Below are 15,000 nucleotides of genomic sequence, written 5' to 3' on the forward strand. Positions count from 1 at the left end.
GCTGAGGAATCGAACCCAGGGCCTTGAGCATGCAAGGCAAATGCTCTACCACTGAGCCACCTTCCCAGCCCCTGAATCACTTTTTTATGACAATAACACACATGTGAATGATAAAGTTGTGAATCTTTAGGCTATGATAATTGTAGAACTCAAACTTCTAGGAACTCTATGAACCTTTCTGATTATATTTTTTCTTTTTACATGAGTAAGATAGATTACAAAGTGAGTGGTGGAGGCTGAGCTTGGATACCTGAGGTCTGGATTTTTCTTTGCAGTTAGTTCTCTCATTATGCCTGCAGCCCTCAGTGTCTTCTTCAGTCTGTGTCCCTTAACAAGTTAGGTGATCTATCTGTGCCAAAGTTCTAGTTAGTGCTCCACTAAGGTTGGAGTGGTCCACTTCCCAGAGCAACTATAAGGACAATAATTAATACCTATAAAACTCTGCAATACACAGCACTGTATAAATATCAATATGACACAACCAAGTTTATTTCACAGTAATTAATTTGATATTCAACAAGAGAGAAATTAGTCGAGCAATTTCTACATGACTATACAGAAATGCCAATTTCCTCTGTATGCTAAAAAAATTAGTTTCCCACAGGCAGAAAAGAGAATCAAACTGTGCATATCAATTTGTTACAAGGATTTTTTTGTCCTGTTGTTTTCCTTCTTTACTATTGTCCTTTAAGACCTGTGTGTCTTTCCAATAAGAAAGCAGAAATTATCAATTTTATCAGTAATGGCTACAAATCTACCACGGACAGTAACTATCATGCATATTCTATAAACTATTGCTAATACTGCTAATTGGAATGATAAGCCTGAAAGGTAGGTAAATTTATCCATACTCTTCTTCCCCCTCCCCTACCCCGCTCCCTGCCAATCCTAGGGCTGGAACTCAGGGCCGGGCACTGTTCCTGAGCTTCTTTGTGGTCATGGCTAAGGCTCTACCACTTGAGCCACAGCTCTATATCCTGTATTTTCTGAGTAGTTCATTGGAGATAAGCATCTCATGGATTTTTCCTGCCAAGCTGGCTCTGAATAGTGATCCTCAGATCTCAGCTCCTGAGTAGCTAGAAGTATAGGCATGAGACACAGATGTGCAACATCTTTATTTTTTGGATAGGACAAAATGAAGTTCAGAAGATTAAATAACTGGGTAAATACCATTTTAGATAAGAAGTTATGAAGGCAACAATGGAACATATATATAGAGATAGATACATACATAAATATATATTTGACTAGGGTTTTGTTTTGATGTTTATTTTTACTAGCATAAAATAGTGATTTTATTGTTATCTTTACAGGCAGGCATACGAAGTACTCTTATCAAATTTTTAACCTAAATTGCTCTTTATTATATCTTTTCCCACTTGCCTCCTCCTTTTGGAGAGCTTTTAGTGAAATTCATTCATACTCTTGTGTATATATAAAATGCATTTCTGTTTTGTTCACCCATAACCCACTGTCTCCACCTCCCCTAAACTACTGCTAGTTTACCTACCAATCAATCTCTTTTTCAAAATAGTAGCATGCTATTATTTTCTAATGGCTAGATTCTATATCTGAATGGAACTATGTAATATTTGTCTTTCTGAACTTAGCTTATCACAACATTATAATCTCCAATTTGCTTCATTTCCCTGCAAATGGGAAAATGTTATTCCTTTTACTGCTGAATAGTACTCCATTGCATATGTGTACCACACTTTCTTTATTCAACCCTTATTTATGGAGAATTTAGGCTGGTTCCACTTCTTGGTTATTGAAAATGATGCTCTCTACACATTGGTATGTAGATAACCTTTCTTGAATGTTGATTCACATTTCTTTGGATATATATCTGAGTAGCAAAGCAAGATTACTTTGCAGTTCTCTTTTTTTCTTTTTTACTTTTCAACTCTCTTTTAGTACTAATTTACTTTATTGTTATTATAGAGGTGATGTACAGAAGAATCAGAATTACATGAGTCAGATAATGAGTACATTTACTTTTGAACAGTGTCTTCTCTTCCCTCCCTCTCCCCCAGTCCCTCCCTCCCATCTCTACCCATCAGTTGTATAGTTCATTTTCATCAATGTCGAGTGAGCTTCATTACTGCACTTTTACATCCTTTTCCCTCAAGTTCTGTACCCTCCCCCCAACTCTTACGAAGATGTACTTTTGGGTATACCATACATAAGGCCATTTGTGAGTATATAGAATACTGTACAATTGATCATACCCCATTATATTTTAGACTTAATTTCTGCATATGAGAGAAAATACGTACCGTTTATCTCTCTGAACTTAGCTTACCTCACTTAGCATGATTTATTCTAGTTCCATCCATTTCCCTGAGAATGACATTATTTTATTTCTTCTAATGGCTGTGTAAAATTGTGGATAGATACCACATTTTTTGGATTCACCCTTATCTGGTGTGGAGGAATCCGGGTTATTTCCATATCTTGGCTATTGTGAATAGTGCAGCAATGAGTATGGATGTGCAGATGTCTTTATCATATCCTGACTCATGATGTTCAATGTAGATGCTATGGAGTGTTATGACTGGATCATAGAGAAGGTCCATATTTTGTTTCTGAGGAACCTCCAGACTGCTGTCCAGAGTGGTTGTACTACTTTACATTTCCATCATTACATTTCCTTTTTTCCCTACATTGCTTCCAGTATTTGTTGTTCAACTTCACAATGTTGGCCAATCTAATTATGGTGAGATGGAATCTCAGAGTTGTTTTGATTTGCATTTCCTTTGTGGCTAGGGATGATCAGCATTTCCTCATATTTCTTGCCATTCTTACCTCTTTTTCTGAGAAGTCTCTCCTTAGCTCCCTTGCCATTTAGTGATTGGTTTCTTAGATTTGGGAGGGTTATATTCTTGATGTCCTTGTATATCTTGGATGTTAGGCCTTTGATATATTTTACTGGTAATGCTCTTCTCCCAGTTTGCTGATGACCTTTCTAGTTTAGTAACTATGGGTAATTCTCTTTTTAATTTCTTCATCATAGGGTTTTTCTCTCCAGTTTTTGGTAATTAAATCATGGTAAATATATGTGACACAGATTTTGATTTATTACCCACCCATTTGTTTTGTTTTATTTGTTTGTTTGTATTGTACTAGAACTGAGGCTGGTACTGAGGGTCTCAGGGTCTCTCATTTGGCTTTTCTGCTGGTGCTCTTACCACTTGAACCACACCTTTACTTCTGGCTTTTTGCTGGTTAATTGAAGATAAGAATCTTCAAAGAGATTGTTTGCTCAGGCTGGCTCTAAACTGTGAACTTAAGATCTCAGCCTTCTAAGTAGCTGGGTTCATGGGCTGCCAATGTGCAACTTTATTACCTAGAATCCAGTTGAGTGACTCTAAATGTATCCATAATGCAATATAATCATATAGCATATAATCATACCCAAATCTAGAATTTTTTGTCTTTCAAGATAAAGCTACTGAGATTCCTAAAATATGTGTGTTGGTCTGAATGATGGTATATTGGCATATCACACTTCTGTTCACTTTTATATTCTTGCCTATAAAAACAAATACTTTATTTCTTTTGTTCTTCTAGATTTTTTCTGTTGTCTTATCTTCAAGTTTGAGCATGAATACTAATGTTGCTTGCCTGATTCTCATCTCCTGAGCCATACCTCCGAATTATTTTTCTTTTGGATGCTAAGTCTTGTAGTCTTTTCTGCCTAGGATTGCTTTAAATCCAAATCCTCTCAGCCTCCCTTGTAGCCAAATTACAAACTTGAGCCATCACCACTATATTTTTTTCTTTTGTTTAGTCAAACATGCTTTTGAAAACCTGTAAAAGCTACAGGTTTTTCAATTATTGTACTTTTTTGCTTCAGTATTTCTCTTTAGTTTCTTTTCATACTTGTCAATTTCTTGATACTTCCATGTTTTCATATATAGTTTTCTTGGCTTTTTCCACATCTTATTTCAGTTACTTGAAACAGTTTATTAAGTCTTTGTCTAGTAATTCCAGGTCTGAATTTTTTCTTACATTGGAGACACTTTCCTCTCTCCTTATGTGATATTTCCTAGAAATCACAATTCAAAGCAAATACTTGGATTAGCCTTTGTGATCCAATTTTAGATTATATGTCTTTCCCTTTCATCTACATCTACGTTTATTTCCAGTTTCCAGTAGGCATAATTAGGGTTAATATGAAGTACTAGGGAGACCAAATTTATTTTGGTTGTACCAAGTTTATTGACAAAAATTTATGCAACAACTTTTAGCAATATTGAATGACTCTACCAGGTTATAAATGAGTATAATTTGCCTCCTGAACATTCACTTGTGAACAATTGTCCCTTGCTGTCTGTGAATCCCATACCATATCTACAGACTCAGCCAACTGGAGCTTGAAATTATTTGAAAAAAATTATCCTAGGCACCACAAGTCATATCTACAGATGTAACAAACTGAAGATTGAAATTTTCTGAAAAAATTAAGCCAGGCTCCAATGTCTAGTGTCTGTAATCTTAGTTAATTAGGAGGCTGATATCTAGAGGACCATGGCTAAAATACAAGTTTTTTAGAAACGTTCATTAGATTCCATCTCCAAAATACCAACAAAAAAAGCTGGTAGAAGCATGGCTTAAGTGGTAGAGGTGTTACAGTACCAATCCAGAAAGTATAAGACATTATGTTCCATCCATCCCAAGTACTACCAGACAGAAAGAAAGAAAGAGAAAAGAGAAGAGAAGAGAAGAGGAGAGGGAGGGGGGATTATTTGAAATATATAAAAGTTTCATCTATATTAAACATGTACAAGTTCTTGTCACTCACTGAACAAAATAATATAGAATCATTTATAGAGTACTTACATTGTATTAGGTATGGTAAATAATTTAAAGATACTTTAAAGATATGCATACATTATATTCAGATATGATACAATTTATATAAGGGACTTAAAACACTCACAGAGTTCTATATCCCTGAAGTATCATGGATTCAACCTCTCATAGTCACCAAGAAATAATTATAGTTGTGGGCCATTCATACATCCCCTGTGGTCTAACATTGTGTTAGATCCTGTGCGCTAACAAACACAGCTGAATACTGACTACAGTTGCTTTTCAGAAACTATTTTCATCAACTATTTTCAGTCTAACTCTGTGATTATCTCTTTGCCAGCTGCCCCAAAGAGACCCGCAGCTCCACTAGGAACTCATTGCAATGGTTGTCATCCTCAGCTGGACATCCATATTTTGACTATCATATTCTTAAGTAGAATTTGAAGCACAGTTCTGCTTTTTTCCATTCTTAGTAATCATGCAAAACAGATGTTCACTCTCTCATGTATGGCCATGTCCTATTTTGGACACCAATTTGCTTTATATATCTGACTGTGTGTACACAGAAGTCTTTAATTTAAAACTTTATTAGCATATAATAAACAGGGAAATGTGCCCCAGCATAAAAGTATAGCTTCCCAGTTCTTTTGTTTTTAGAAAATACCTAGGACAGAGGATGTACCTTGAGTGATAGAATGCTTGCCTAGCAATTGTGAGGCCCTAAGTTCAAATCCAAGTAGCACTAAGATAGGGAGAAGAGGAAGGGAGAGGAGGAGAGGAAGAGAGAAGGGGAGCTAGAGAAGAGTAAAAACTAAACACTTACAGAACACTTCAGAAATTACCAGCACCTTTTACAGTTTGTTCGGGGAGGAACATTTGGCCTAAGTTTCTATATAAGGCCCACAAAATCATGTAACACATTAAACGGTATACATAAGACTTCTCCACAGTTGCTCAAAGCCCATCTGCCTATTTCGATAAGTTTGTATGGCCTGTGAACTATATTATCTAAATGGTCCTTGGCAGTAAAAAAGTAGTATTACTCACTATTCGTTCTCTTGTCAGTATGTTAATATGCCTTATTATTTATAAAATTGAGTGATTTTCATATATAGTTTGAGCAATTTTCATTATCTTTCCTGCAAAATATCCATTCAAGCTGAATCCCTCATTTGTGTGGAATTATTCCCTTTTTAAAAATTGATTTCTCTGTATATAAAACCTTCAGTCATAATAATTATTAAAATCCTCAGTGTATTAAAAGAAAGGAGACAAATGGAGACCAATTAACAGTTTACTTTGCTGCATTTGAAACCCATTGAGCAACATGTGCAGATATTTATAGCCACAGGAAAACAAGAGATAGACACAAAAACCTGATTCGCTTGACATGATCATATTTAGGCACGTTTTGGCCTCTGATTGGCTGCCATGAAAGATTGGTTAAGACTCAGTTGCTTCATTACAACTGGTCATTCTTAGGTTAGATTTACAATTGTTACCAGACCATCTAAATTGTAGTCCATTAAATATAGATGCTACTTTGGAACAAACTAAATAATTTAACAACTGTTACTCCCTTAGCTTATAATGCTATACAATCGAGATTTGTATAATTGCTTTTATCTGTGAATTTTCTACCTCCCATGCTTTTTGTTTTTTTTTTTTTGGTCTTACTCATTAACTCTTTGGGGTTTGAAGAGTTGTTACTATTATTATTATTATTGTTAGCATTTCTTGCAGAGCAGGTACGCAATAGATCATTAGGTATTGCATTCTCAATTGACAGTTATTTTCCCTTCTCTCCCTTCAATACCTTGCAAATCTCTTGTCACTAGCTTGTAAAATTTCTGCTGCAAAGTCTTTCCCAGGTGAATTAGGATACCATCTAGTGTGTGTTGTGTTTTTGTTTTCTTCCCTTGCAGACCTTTGAGTCTTTTTTATCTTTAATATCTAACAGTCTTCTTATAAGGTATCTTGGGTGGTCTGAGTTGGGTTAAATTGATTGGTGAACTTTTACCTTACTATACCTAGATATTTGTATCTTTCTCTAGGTGCTGGATGTTTTCTGTTTTTTTTTTTTTCCTCTGAATGAACTTTCTACATTTTTGATATTCTCAAGTCTTTGAACCTTGATGACTTGAATGTTTATTCTTGTAATACTGCCACAGAGATCCTGTGAGCTCTTTATCTTTCTTCACCGTTCTTCTAATTGTGCAATTAAAGTACATTGTTATTAAGCTCAACAATTCTCTGTTCTGCTGAAGCTCTCTTATGACTCATTTTTTTTCATTTTGCTAAGAATATTTTTCAGCCCAAGAATTTCTGTTTGACCCATTACAGCAATGATACAGGCACTATATTGGAAATGAACTTTACAACTTTGGGGTGAGGGGAATGAAGGAATGGGGGGGAGTGGGGAAGGGAAGAAATAATAGGAGAAAAACAATGGAGGGGGTAACCATGCTCAACAAGAAATGTACCCATCACCTTACACCTCACTGTAACCCCTCTATACAGTATCTTTACAATAAAATAAAATTTAAAAGAAGAATTTCTGTTTGACTTTGAAAGATTGTCAATTTGTTTTAAAAAGTTTCTTTTTTTTAAAAAAAAGAGTATTGAAACATTTGTTTTAAACTTGAATTTCCTTAAAGCTGTTGTTTTCCATACTGATTGTTGCTGGATCAGTTTTAGCATGAGGTGATACCGTTTCCAGATAGTTCTTCATACTTGTTGACCTGTGATACTGATGGCTATTGAAGTACTAGGTATTTAGTCCAGTCTTTCTAATCTGGTTTGTTTAGTCCTGCTTTCAGGAAATTCTCTGGACATTGCTTATTTTTTCTGAGACCTTAGTCATTTCCCCTGTTTTAGTACTGGATGGTACATCTATCCATATCTGCCATTTTTTTTAACATACTGTCATGTTTTCAGTAACAGTAGGCAACCAACCAGGGTTTATTCTAAATAGACTATTGATGTACTTATTGTTCAGAAGAAAATAGGAGAGTACCTACATAAAGTTGTTTGTCTTCACAAGCCTCCTCTGAGGTAGAACCAGATGTTTCACACACACCAATCTATGGTCAGATGCTGCAGCATTCCTATCAGTTCTGTGTGGTCACTATGGATAGACCAGTCCCTGGATTCTTTGTCCTATCTGTGGCCACCAATGCAACTAACATCTCACACCTTGAACCCATCATCCACCAAGACTAGAATGACACTTGGATAGGATCAAGACCAGTGCTGTGAATAGTGGTCATTCCTGAGGTGCTCTCATGGCCTAACACTACTGCAGCGAGCTACAATGATAGTACCTGGAACAGAAGCCAGTCAACTGGGGCTGCATGTCTTCTCCTGACACTGGACCTCTTTCAGAGATTCCAGTCTGGTTGAGCAATGGAAGCCATTGGGATATATCTGGTATTCAGTTGTAACAACCTAGCACCAAGTTCCAGTGCAAAGTCTTGTGCCTACTACTATATCCTACTGCCAGTGAATAGAGTTTTGCATCATGATATAAAGCTGAAATAAGATTAGTGAAAACTGTCCCTTTGTAGGAAAAGCTGAGCATCTCACAGCTGCAAGAACCTGAAAAGTCACAGGAGTACATGGAGGTTTATGCCACAACTGATGGTGATGCAGACAAAGATAGAAGTCCATATCTCAGGGACACTGGCCAATGTCTGATGCCAGGTCTCTTTTGGAGTCTTATCCATGAACATTTGCTTGGTGATAGCTGTGTGTGCTGTGGTTGGGGGGTAAGATTGGGTGGTAGAACAGTCCCTGGCCAAAGTTTGGTGTTAATCTGGGTCATACCTGAGTTTCACACTCCTATTAACCTGTCTGGTTTCAGGAGGAGGGTGGGTATGCTCCATGTTTGCTACAAGGCTGGAGCAGATGCAACAGAAACACAGGTCTGTCCCAACCTCTACTTCAAGCTAGGCTGGCCTAAAGACACCATCAGTAAGCTCTGACCAGAGTACAGAGATTTCAGTTTCTATCAGGTATTACGATTGAGCCAAGTATACCTATGACTTTAAGACTAAGTGCTTGCCCTCTTGTCCTGCTACCCAGCATGCTGATTCTTTCTACCCAAACTTGGAGAAGTAGATACAGTGACTGTGTCTATGGGTATTAGCCTGGAGGTAGGGTGGGCCTTTGTTCAGCACTGAGTTTCCAGTCTAGGGCTTGGACTTATATCTTGTCTGCCTCTAGTTGTAGGTATGTATCACTTTTCTGGGCTACCTGGTGTGACATAGACAACTCTTTGCTTTTTGCCTTCTTCAATGTGTCTTTCCACTTACATATACTAAAATCAGGCAGAATGGGCTCACATCTGATAGCCTTAGCTCTTAGGAAGATCTATTTAGGTATGAATGCTTTTTATTTGTGCTGCCTATATGGAGAGATCCCTGGAGAATTTTGCTGAGATGCCATTATACTCTGTCTTTTCCAATTATATTTTTTTTGAAATTCTTTTATGACAATTTTAGAAGTATTCCCTTAAAAGTTTAAACATGAATAACATTAAATAAAAGAGCCCTAGACTGGTTGTTACCTAGTGATATTTAGTATTATTTCTACTAAAATATTAAATAACATTTTCTGCTTGTGAGTAGATATGTAAAGAATTAAGTGTCTACCCAAGTAACCAATCTGCAAGATTAATTCTGTCTAATTAGGCAGACAGGAGGAAAAGACTATGTGCTTATTCAGTATAAGGACTTTCAAAATAATGTTTGAATAAAGGATTGCTTCATTCTATCATAATTTCCATGGCAATAAGCCTTCTCTATGGTGATGACTAACAGATGTACTTGTATATACCTGAACTCATTAGGTTAACATACAGCTAGTTGTTGGTCTCACAGAAGACATTGCTATTGGACAAAGCGACAGTCACCTAAAACCTTCTTGATCTGATTACTCAGTGAGTACATTTCCTTCTCCTAACTATATTGGTTTCCAAGGTGATCACTCATTCCTAGTCAGATCAGTTAGGTCAACAAGAATGTTTTCCTCTCAGGTGTTTTGGTTGTGATATCAGGAAAATAAAATCTTCCATTTGGCATGTGGTGCTATAATTCTGATCCTTCAAGGCACCACAAAGAGGGGCATAAAACAGACAGGAAAACAGTAGAAACTAGATGAAAAAAGATGTCCAAGTCTTCAAGTCATCCCCAGAGCCCTGAATACATATGTTTCTAAAGATGATTATGTTTTTCTGCTCTTTTAGTAGGAGTCCATTCTCAGATTTTCTTTGTTATTTGTTTGTGAGCTGATAAAACATCTTTCTTGGCTGGGAAGGTGGCTCAGTGGTAGAGTGCTTGACTCCCATGCATGAGACACTGGGTTCGATTCCTCAGCACCACATAAGCAGAAAAAAGCCAGAAGTGGTGCTGTGGCTCAAGTGGTAAGAGTACTAGCCTTGAGCTGAAGAGCTGAGGGACAGCGCCCAGGCCCAGAGTTCAGGCCTCAAGACTGACAAAAATAAATAAATAATAAATAAATATCTTTCTTATCCAGACCAAATTCAAGCAGACTTTCTGTCATGTACAGTTAAAAGGCCTACCTTGATGACACTGTGTGTGGTTTCTTCCACAGTATTTGTCAAGTATAACCTCGTCATTCTTTCCATATCTCTTTTCCTCCACACTGTAGTCTCTATGCAAATAGCATCAGATTGTAAATTGTTCCAGTCACTTTCCTAGCACCTAGAATAATTCTGATTTTTTAGTACTCAGTCATATTGAATGATTGAATGCATAATATAAGTCAACTACTTTTTCAACTCTGTCCTCAAAGGTTTTAATAACAACGCCATGAAGCTATTTTTAGTGTGTGTGTGCTCTTTCAAAGAGGTGATTCAAGGTGCATGTATTGCAATGTGCTGCATCTTCCACAAAATTGGGCATTATTTATAATTTCTAACATGAAGGAAACTAATGCTTATTTCTTTGCTATTTGAATTCAGGCAAATTGTTTCTCTGAGCCTTGGTTTGCTTACGAGTGGAAAATGCTTACCTCAAAGTAGACACTTGCAAATAACATGCTCTTGGTAAACAGATTTACTACCAGTACAAAAGAAACTAACTAGATACCTAGGAGGGAAGAAGGAACACTCAATAGGTTCAAAAGCTATGTGCTTGAGTGGACAAAAGCATAGGCCAGGGCTGCATAACACTGACATTTTTATTAGAATTCATTTGTAACAAATGGAACTTGTGTCAGCAAAGAACTGATTTTCATACAGACTTCTTTCGCCACCAATGTAACGAAGTAAGAAAATAAAAAGCACGCCTTTCATTCTGTAAAACATTTACGCGTACTACTAATTAGAGGTAATTGTATTTTTTTAACAAGCCATTTTACAAGTTATTTTTTTAAAGTTTTCAGTCTATGCATCCAAAACGAGAGCAAAGAACACAACTGTTTTTATCTTTGTAAAGACACTCCAAGCTTGGATGGCAAAGCCACATAACGGATGGATAGGATGGACCTGTAGCCTTCTGATCTCTGCTGGAGTATCAGGGCACCCATAAACCCAAATGAAACAATAATCCAAAAAGAAAAACAAAACAAGAAAAAAAAACACTTAAGAAGAAGGACTGAAAAACCAAAAAGAAACAGGACAGGAAAAATATGAGCACAGATGCACATCTTTTCTCTGTGCATCACTGCACATAGTTTTTCTCTTTCCTGTTTCTGTGTTGTGTTATTTACATACACATAAATGAATTTCTGAAGCAGTTTCTTACAGATGGGTTCAAGTAATAACATTATTGGGTGTAGAATCAATAGGGCAGTGCATAGTACAAAGGTAGAGAAAGTGCAAAGTTCCCTAGAGGCCCTTCCCTCCCCTGGCTGTCCTTGCCATTGTCTAACCATGCAAATAATTTTTAAAAAAGAGCTAAAATAAAGTTCTGTACAAATCACTTTTTATATATTTTGATTTTTTTTACCATTGTAACTAATTACAAAATTATACATAACTACACATACATAGGTAAATAATAGCACCGTACTGGTTATGAGGATGAACATAACTGGAAACTTGAAAGTCGATGAGAATGTTAGATAAAGATGTTTACCAGGGAAATTAAAACCTTGGATGGTTATACAGAAAAGTTACAGAGTGGAATGCACATCAATGACAGTAAGGGAGTTAGTTCTAGAAACAGCTCTTGAACAGTCAGATTTCTGGAATAGTCTCCGCCTCATTCATCTATGGTATGTATCCCATTCATGAACATCTTTCCCTCATTTTTTCTGCCATGGGGGCAGGTTTGGTTTTTGTTGTTGTTGCTTTTCAGGGAGACAAATTGCTCATGGGCCAATTGTTCTGGTGTGCAATACTGCATCATTTCCCCATGTGCAGCATGGCGTGTGTGGATGATGTGATGTCTGACACCCCCCCTCCCCCTTGTTTCACTAAAGGAAAGTTACAGCACTGAGTAATCTGGCACTTGGATAAATCTTCAAAAGATAACAACCTAAAAGAAAACAACAACAGACCCACATAGTGCACATTCTTCTCTGGTTCTGATGAAGGTTAGAGAGTCTCATTCTGAGGTAGCCTTCTAGATACTATTTTTTTAAGTATTATACATATATATAGTTTTTTCTTTTTTCTTTTATTTATTTTTTTCTACAAAAGTGCTCAAATACGATGCTTGTAAGTGTTTGGTCTCTTGGATTTCACTCCACCAGTTGATGGGTTAAAAAAAAAAAGTGAAAACAAACATCCATTCATTCAGCACATCCTGGAAGCTAAAACCTAACCCAAATGGAACTATATTGAAACTCTTTTATTGGTCTTAAGATTTTTCTGAGGTTTCCCTAAAGTTATGGAATCTATGGCCAACTAATGCCACCACCCACAGCTTCCTAGAAAAGATGGAAGTTGGAAGATTTGGGGGAGGTCTATAATATTTGTTTCCTCTTTCAGAAAGATTCCAGCTAGTTGTGGACTATCCAGTACATCCCAAAGTCACCAGTGATGCTTGTTACTAAAGTACGTTTGGTGCAGTTACTGCATGTTCCAGAACTGATTTGGAAAGGATTATAAATAAATCAATAGATTTTTTCTTTTCCTGATGTTGAGAGATTAGGAACAGAAGGGCCCTGATTATCCAAGTGCTTTGGGCTGGTACATTTGCTAACATCCCCAACTTGGTTGAAAACTAGGAATGCATATTATTCAAAGAGTTTTTGTACATGTGGTAAACAGATAATGCTTTAATTCAAAGAGTAACAGATACGAACACTAATGGAAATACGAACCAAAAGCTAAAAAAGAAAGTCTATTAAAATAGGCATCAATTATAAGGCACTCTAAATGCAAAACTAAAACTAAAACAAAACAAAGTACAGCACTTCCCAGGAATGCTGTATGCCACAAAATGCTTCTGACTGAAGGAAGTAACATGAGTTTGGCTTTGCCCCTGTTACATATCATAAATGCAAATTTCATAGCACATACTATAGACGATATACGATTGAATACAATTTTTTTAAAAAAACAACTTGATAGCTGATATATTACAACATTCTCCCCTCCCAAAGGGATTTGCACTGACCTTTTCCCACATGCACACCTCTTAGATATTTAATAATCTTTATTGCACTAGAGTGTTAGAAATATTGAACTTCATTGGAAGCCTGGCTAACAAAATGGTATTTGTGAATATGATGGGGTCGGTGGGGTGGTGGGGGGCAGATCTTGGGTATAACAATAGGGGGTGAGGTTTGACCATCATTGATGTGCATTCCTCATTTCCCTTCAAAAATAAAAGTTGTGATATTAAGAAATACCAATATGTTGTAAAATTAAGAAGCAACTGAAAAAAGATGTTTACATTGGCTTTTCTACCCTTCAGAAAACTAAATCATGGAAGAACTGAATGATAGCTAACTCTGTCTTTGTGTGGATACTATATATACATAGACATCCTTATGTAAAATATGGATATATATGTATATATGTAAGTAGCAACTTTATACTTTGCGCTTCCCTGTTGATTCCAAAACCACAACAAAACTTGGCTTTGATTATTTGAAGAGAATAGGTAATTGCTCATCGATTAGAACTAAACAGAAGTCTAAAAAGTAACAGTTGCTGAATCTGAGACTGTAGATTAAGAGTATTGCACAAAAATGTGCAAATTTTCAAATTCTTTGATATTTCTACAGGATATTACAGGTAACAGTTCTACAGCTTAAAAAAAACTCCCTACAATTTGGAAATTAAAAAATGAAGAGTTATGTAACTCATTTTAAAATTCACTTTATCGAATGATACATTTTGTTAAAAAAAAAGTTTACACAGTTAGAAATGAAACACAGGTCAGCAGTATCTTTACAATACTAGAAAACTAAATCAAGGACTTTCTTTTTTTTTTAACATTCCCCACCCTGACCCCTAAAATGTAGTTATGAGCAGTATGGTGGGAAGGGCAATGGAGAAGCAGATTCGATCTTACTGTAAGAAGCCACACCAGCGAACCCCTGTGTGAACTGAAACTCGCTGGCCAATCTCTCTTTGTATCTTATCAAGCAATCCTGAACAGGATGATGGTTCTTTGCTGTGAGTTCTTCTGTTATTTTGAATCCTTGAGGTATCTGTAAATAAAATCCTCCAGATTCCTCGTAAGTCAGGATTCTCCTTTTTTTTTTTTTTTTCCAGGTTAGATTATTAAACTGTGAATGCTTGGTCCAGTTGGAGGAGTTTGTTTTAAATTTGTTTTGTGTGTAATAGTTCCACTAAGTGGTTGTTAGCTAGAAGTTAAGAAGGACTTCTCAAATGCCCTGTATGGCTCAGAAGAGACTCCGTGGATATTGAAGGGCCTGTAGTAAAAATCCAGAAAGGGTCAGGGGTTTCTATGTTGCATAGTGATCAAAGCTGCCCAGGTATTCGAGTGCGGCTCGATAGCAGAACTGGTATTGATCCTGCAGGAGACAGAGCGTGGGGACAAGAGGACAGGGTACTGTGAGTAGATCATATCAATAGAAAAAGAAAAGAAATCAGTACAAATATAGGAGAAGAAAATCATTACTTTCTTTAATCAATTCAATCCAATGATCAATCAGTGAGGGTACAAAAAAAAACACAATTAGCCACATGGGGTGTTTATTAACTTCACCAATCAATTTGACTAAATATAGTCTCCTAAC

At 36.5% G+C, this 15,000-nt stretch overlaps 1 protein-coding gene across 8 annotated transcripts in view; it reads right to left on the reverse strand.

Annotated features, from left to right (window-relative positions):
- Positions 1 to 3,752: 3,752 nt before the first annotated feature.
- Ptprd (protein tyrosine phosphatase, receptor type, D) overlaps positions 3,753 to 15,000 on the reverse strand; it is a 515,048-nt gene continuing 503,800 nt past the window's right edge. For 6 of the 8 annotated variants that reach the window (XM_013026400.1, XM_013026398.1, XM_013026399.1 and 3 more), the window contains one exon: positions 11,002 to 14,775. In XM_013026400.1, the coding sequence (XP_012881854.1) occupies positions 14,707 to 14,775 (69 nt within the window). In that variant the 3' untranslated portion in view covers positions 11,002 to 14,706. Of the gene's footprint in view, positions 4,052 to 10,399; positions 10,542 to 11,001; positions 14,776 to 15,000 lie in introns of those variants that run through there. The other 2 variants (XR_001175444.1, XM_013026394.1) reach the window with 2 other exon arrangements.

The sequence above is a fragment of the Dipodomys ordii genome, unplaced genomic scaffold (assembly GCF_000151885.1).
Source record: "Dipodomys ordii isolate 6190 unplaced genomic scaffold, Dord_2.0 Scaffold93, whole genome shotgun sequence".
In the NCBI taxonomy this organism is placed as follows: domain Eukaryota; kingdom Metazoa; phylum Chordata; class Mammalia; order Rodentia; family Heteromyidae; genus Dipodomys; species Dipodomys ordii.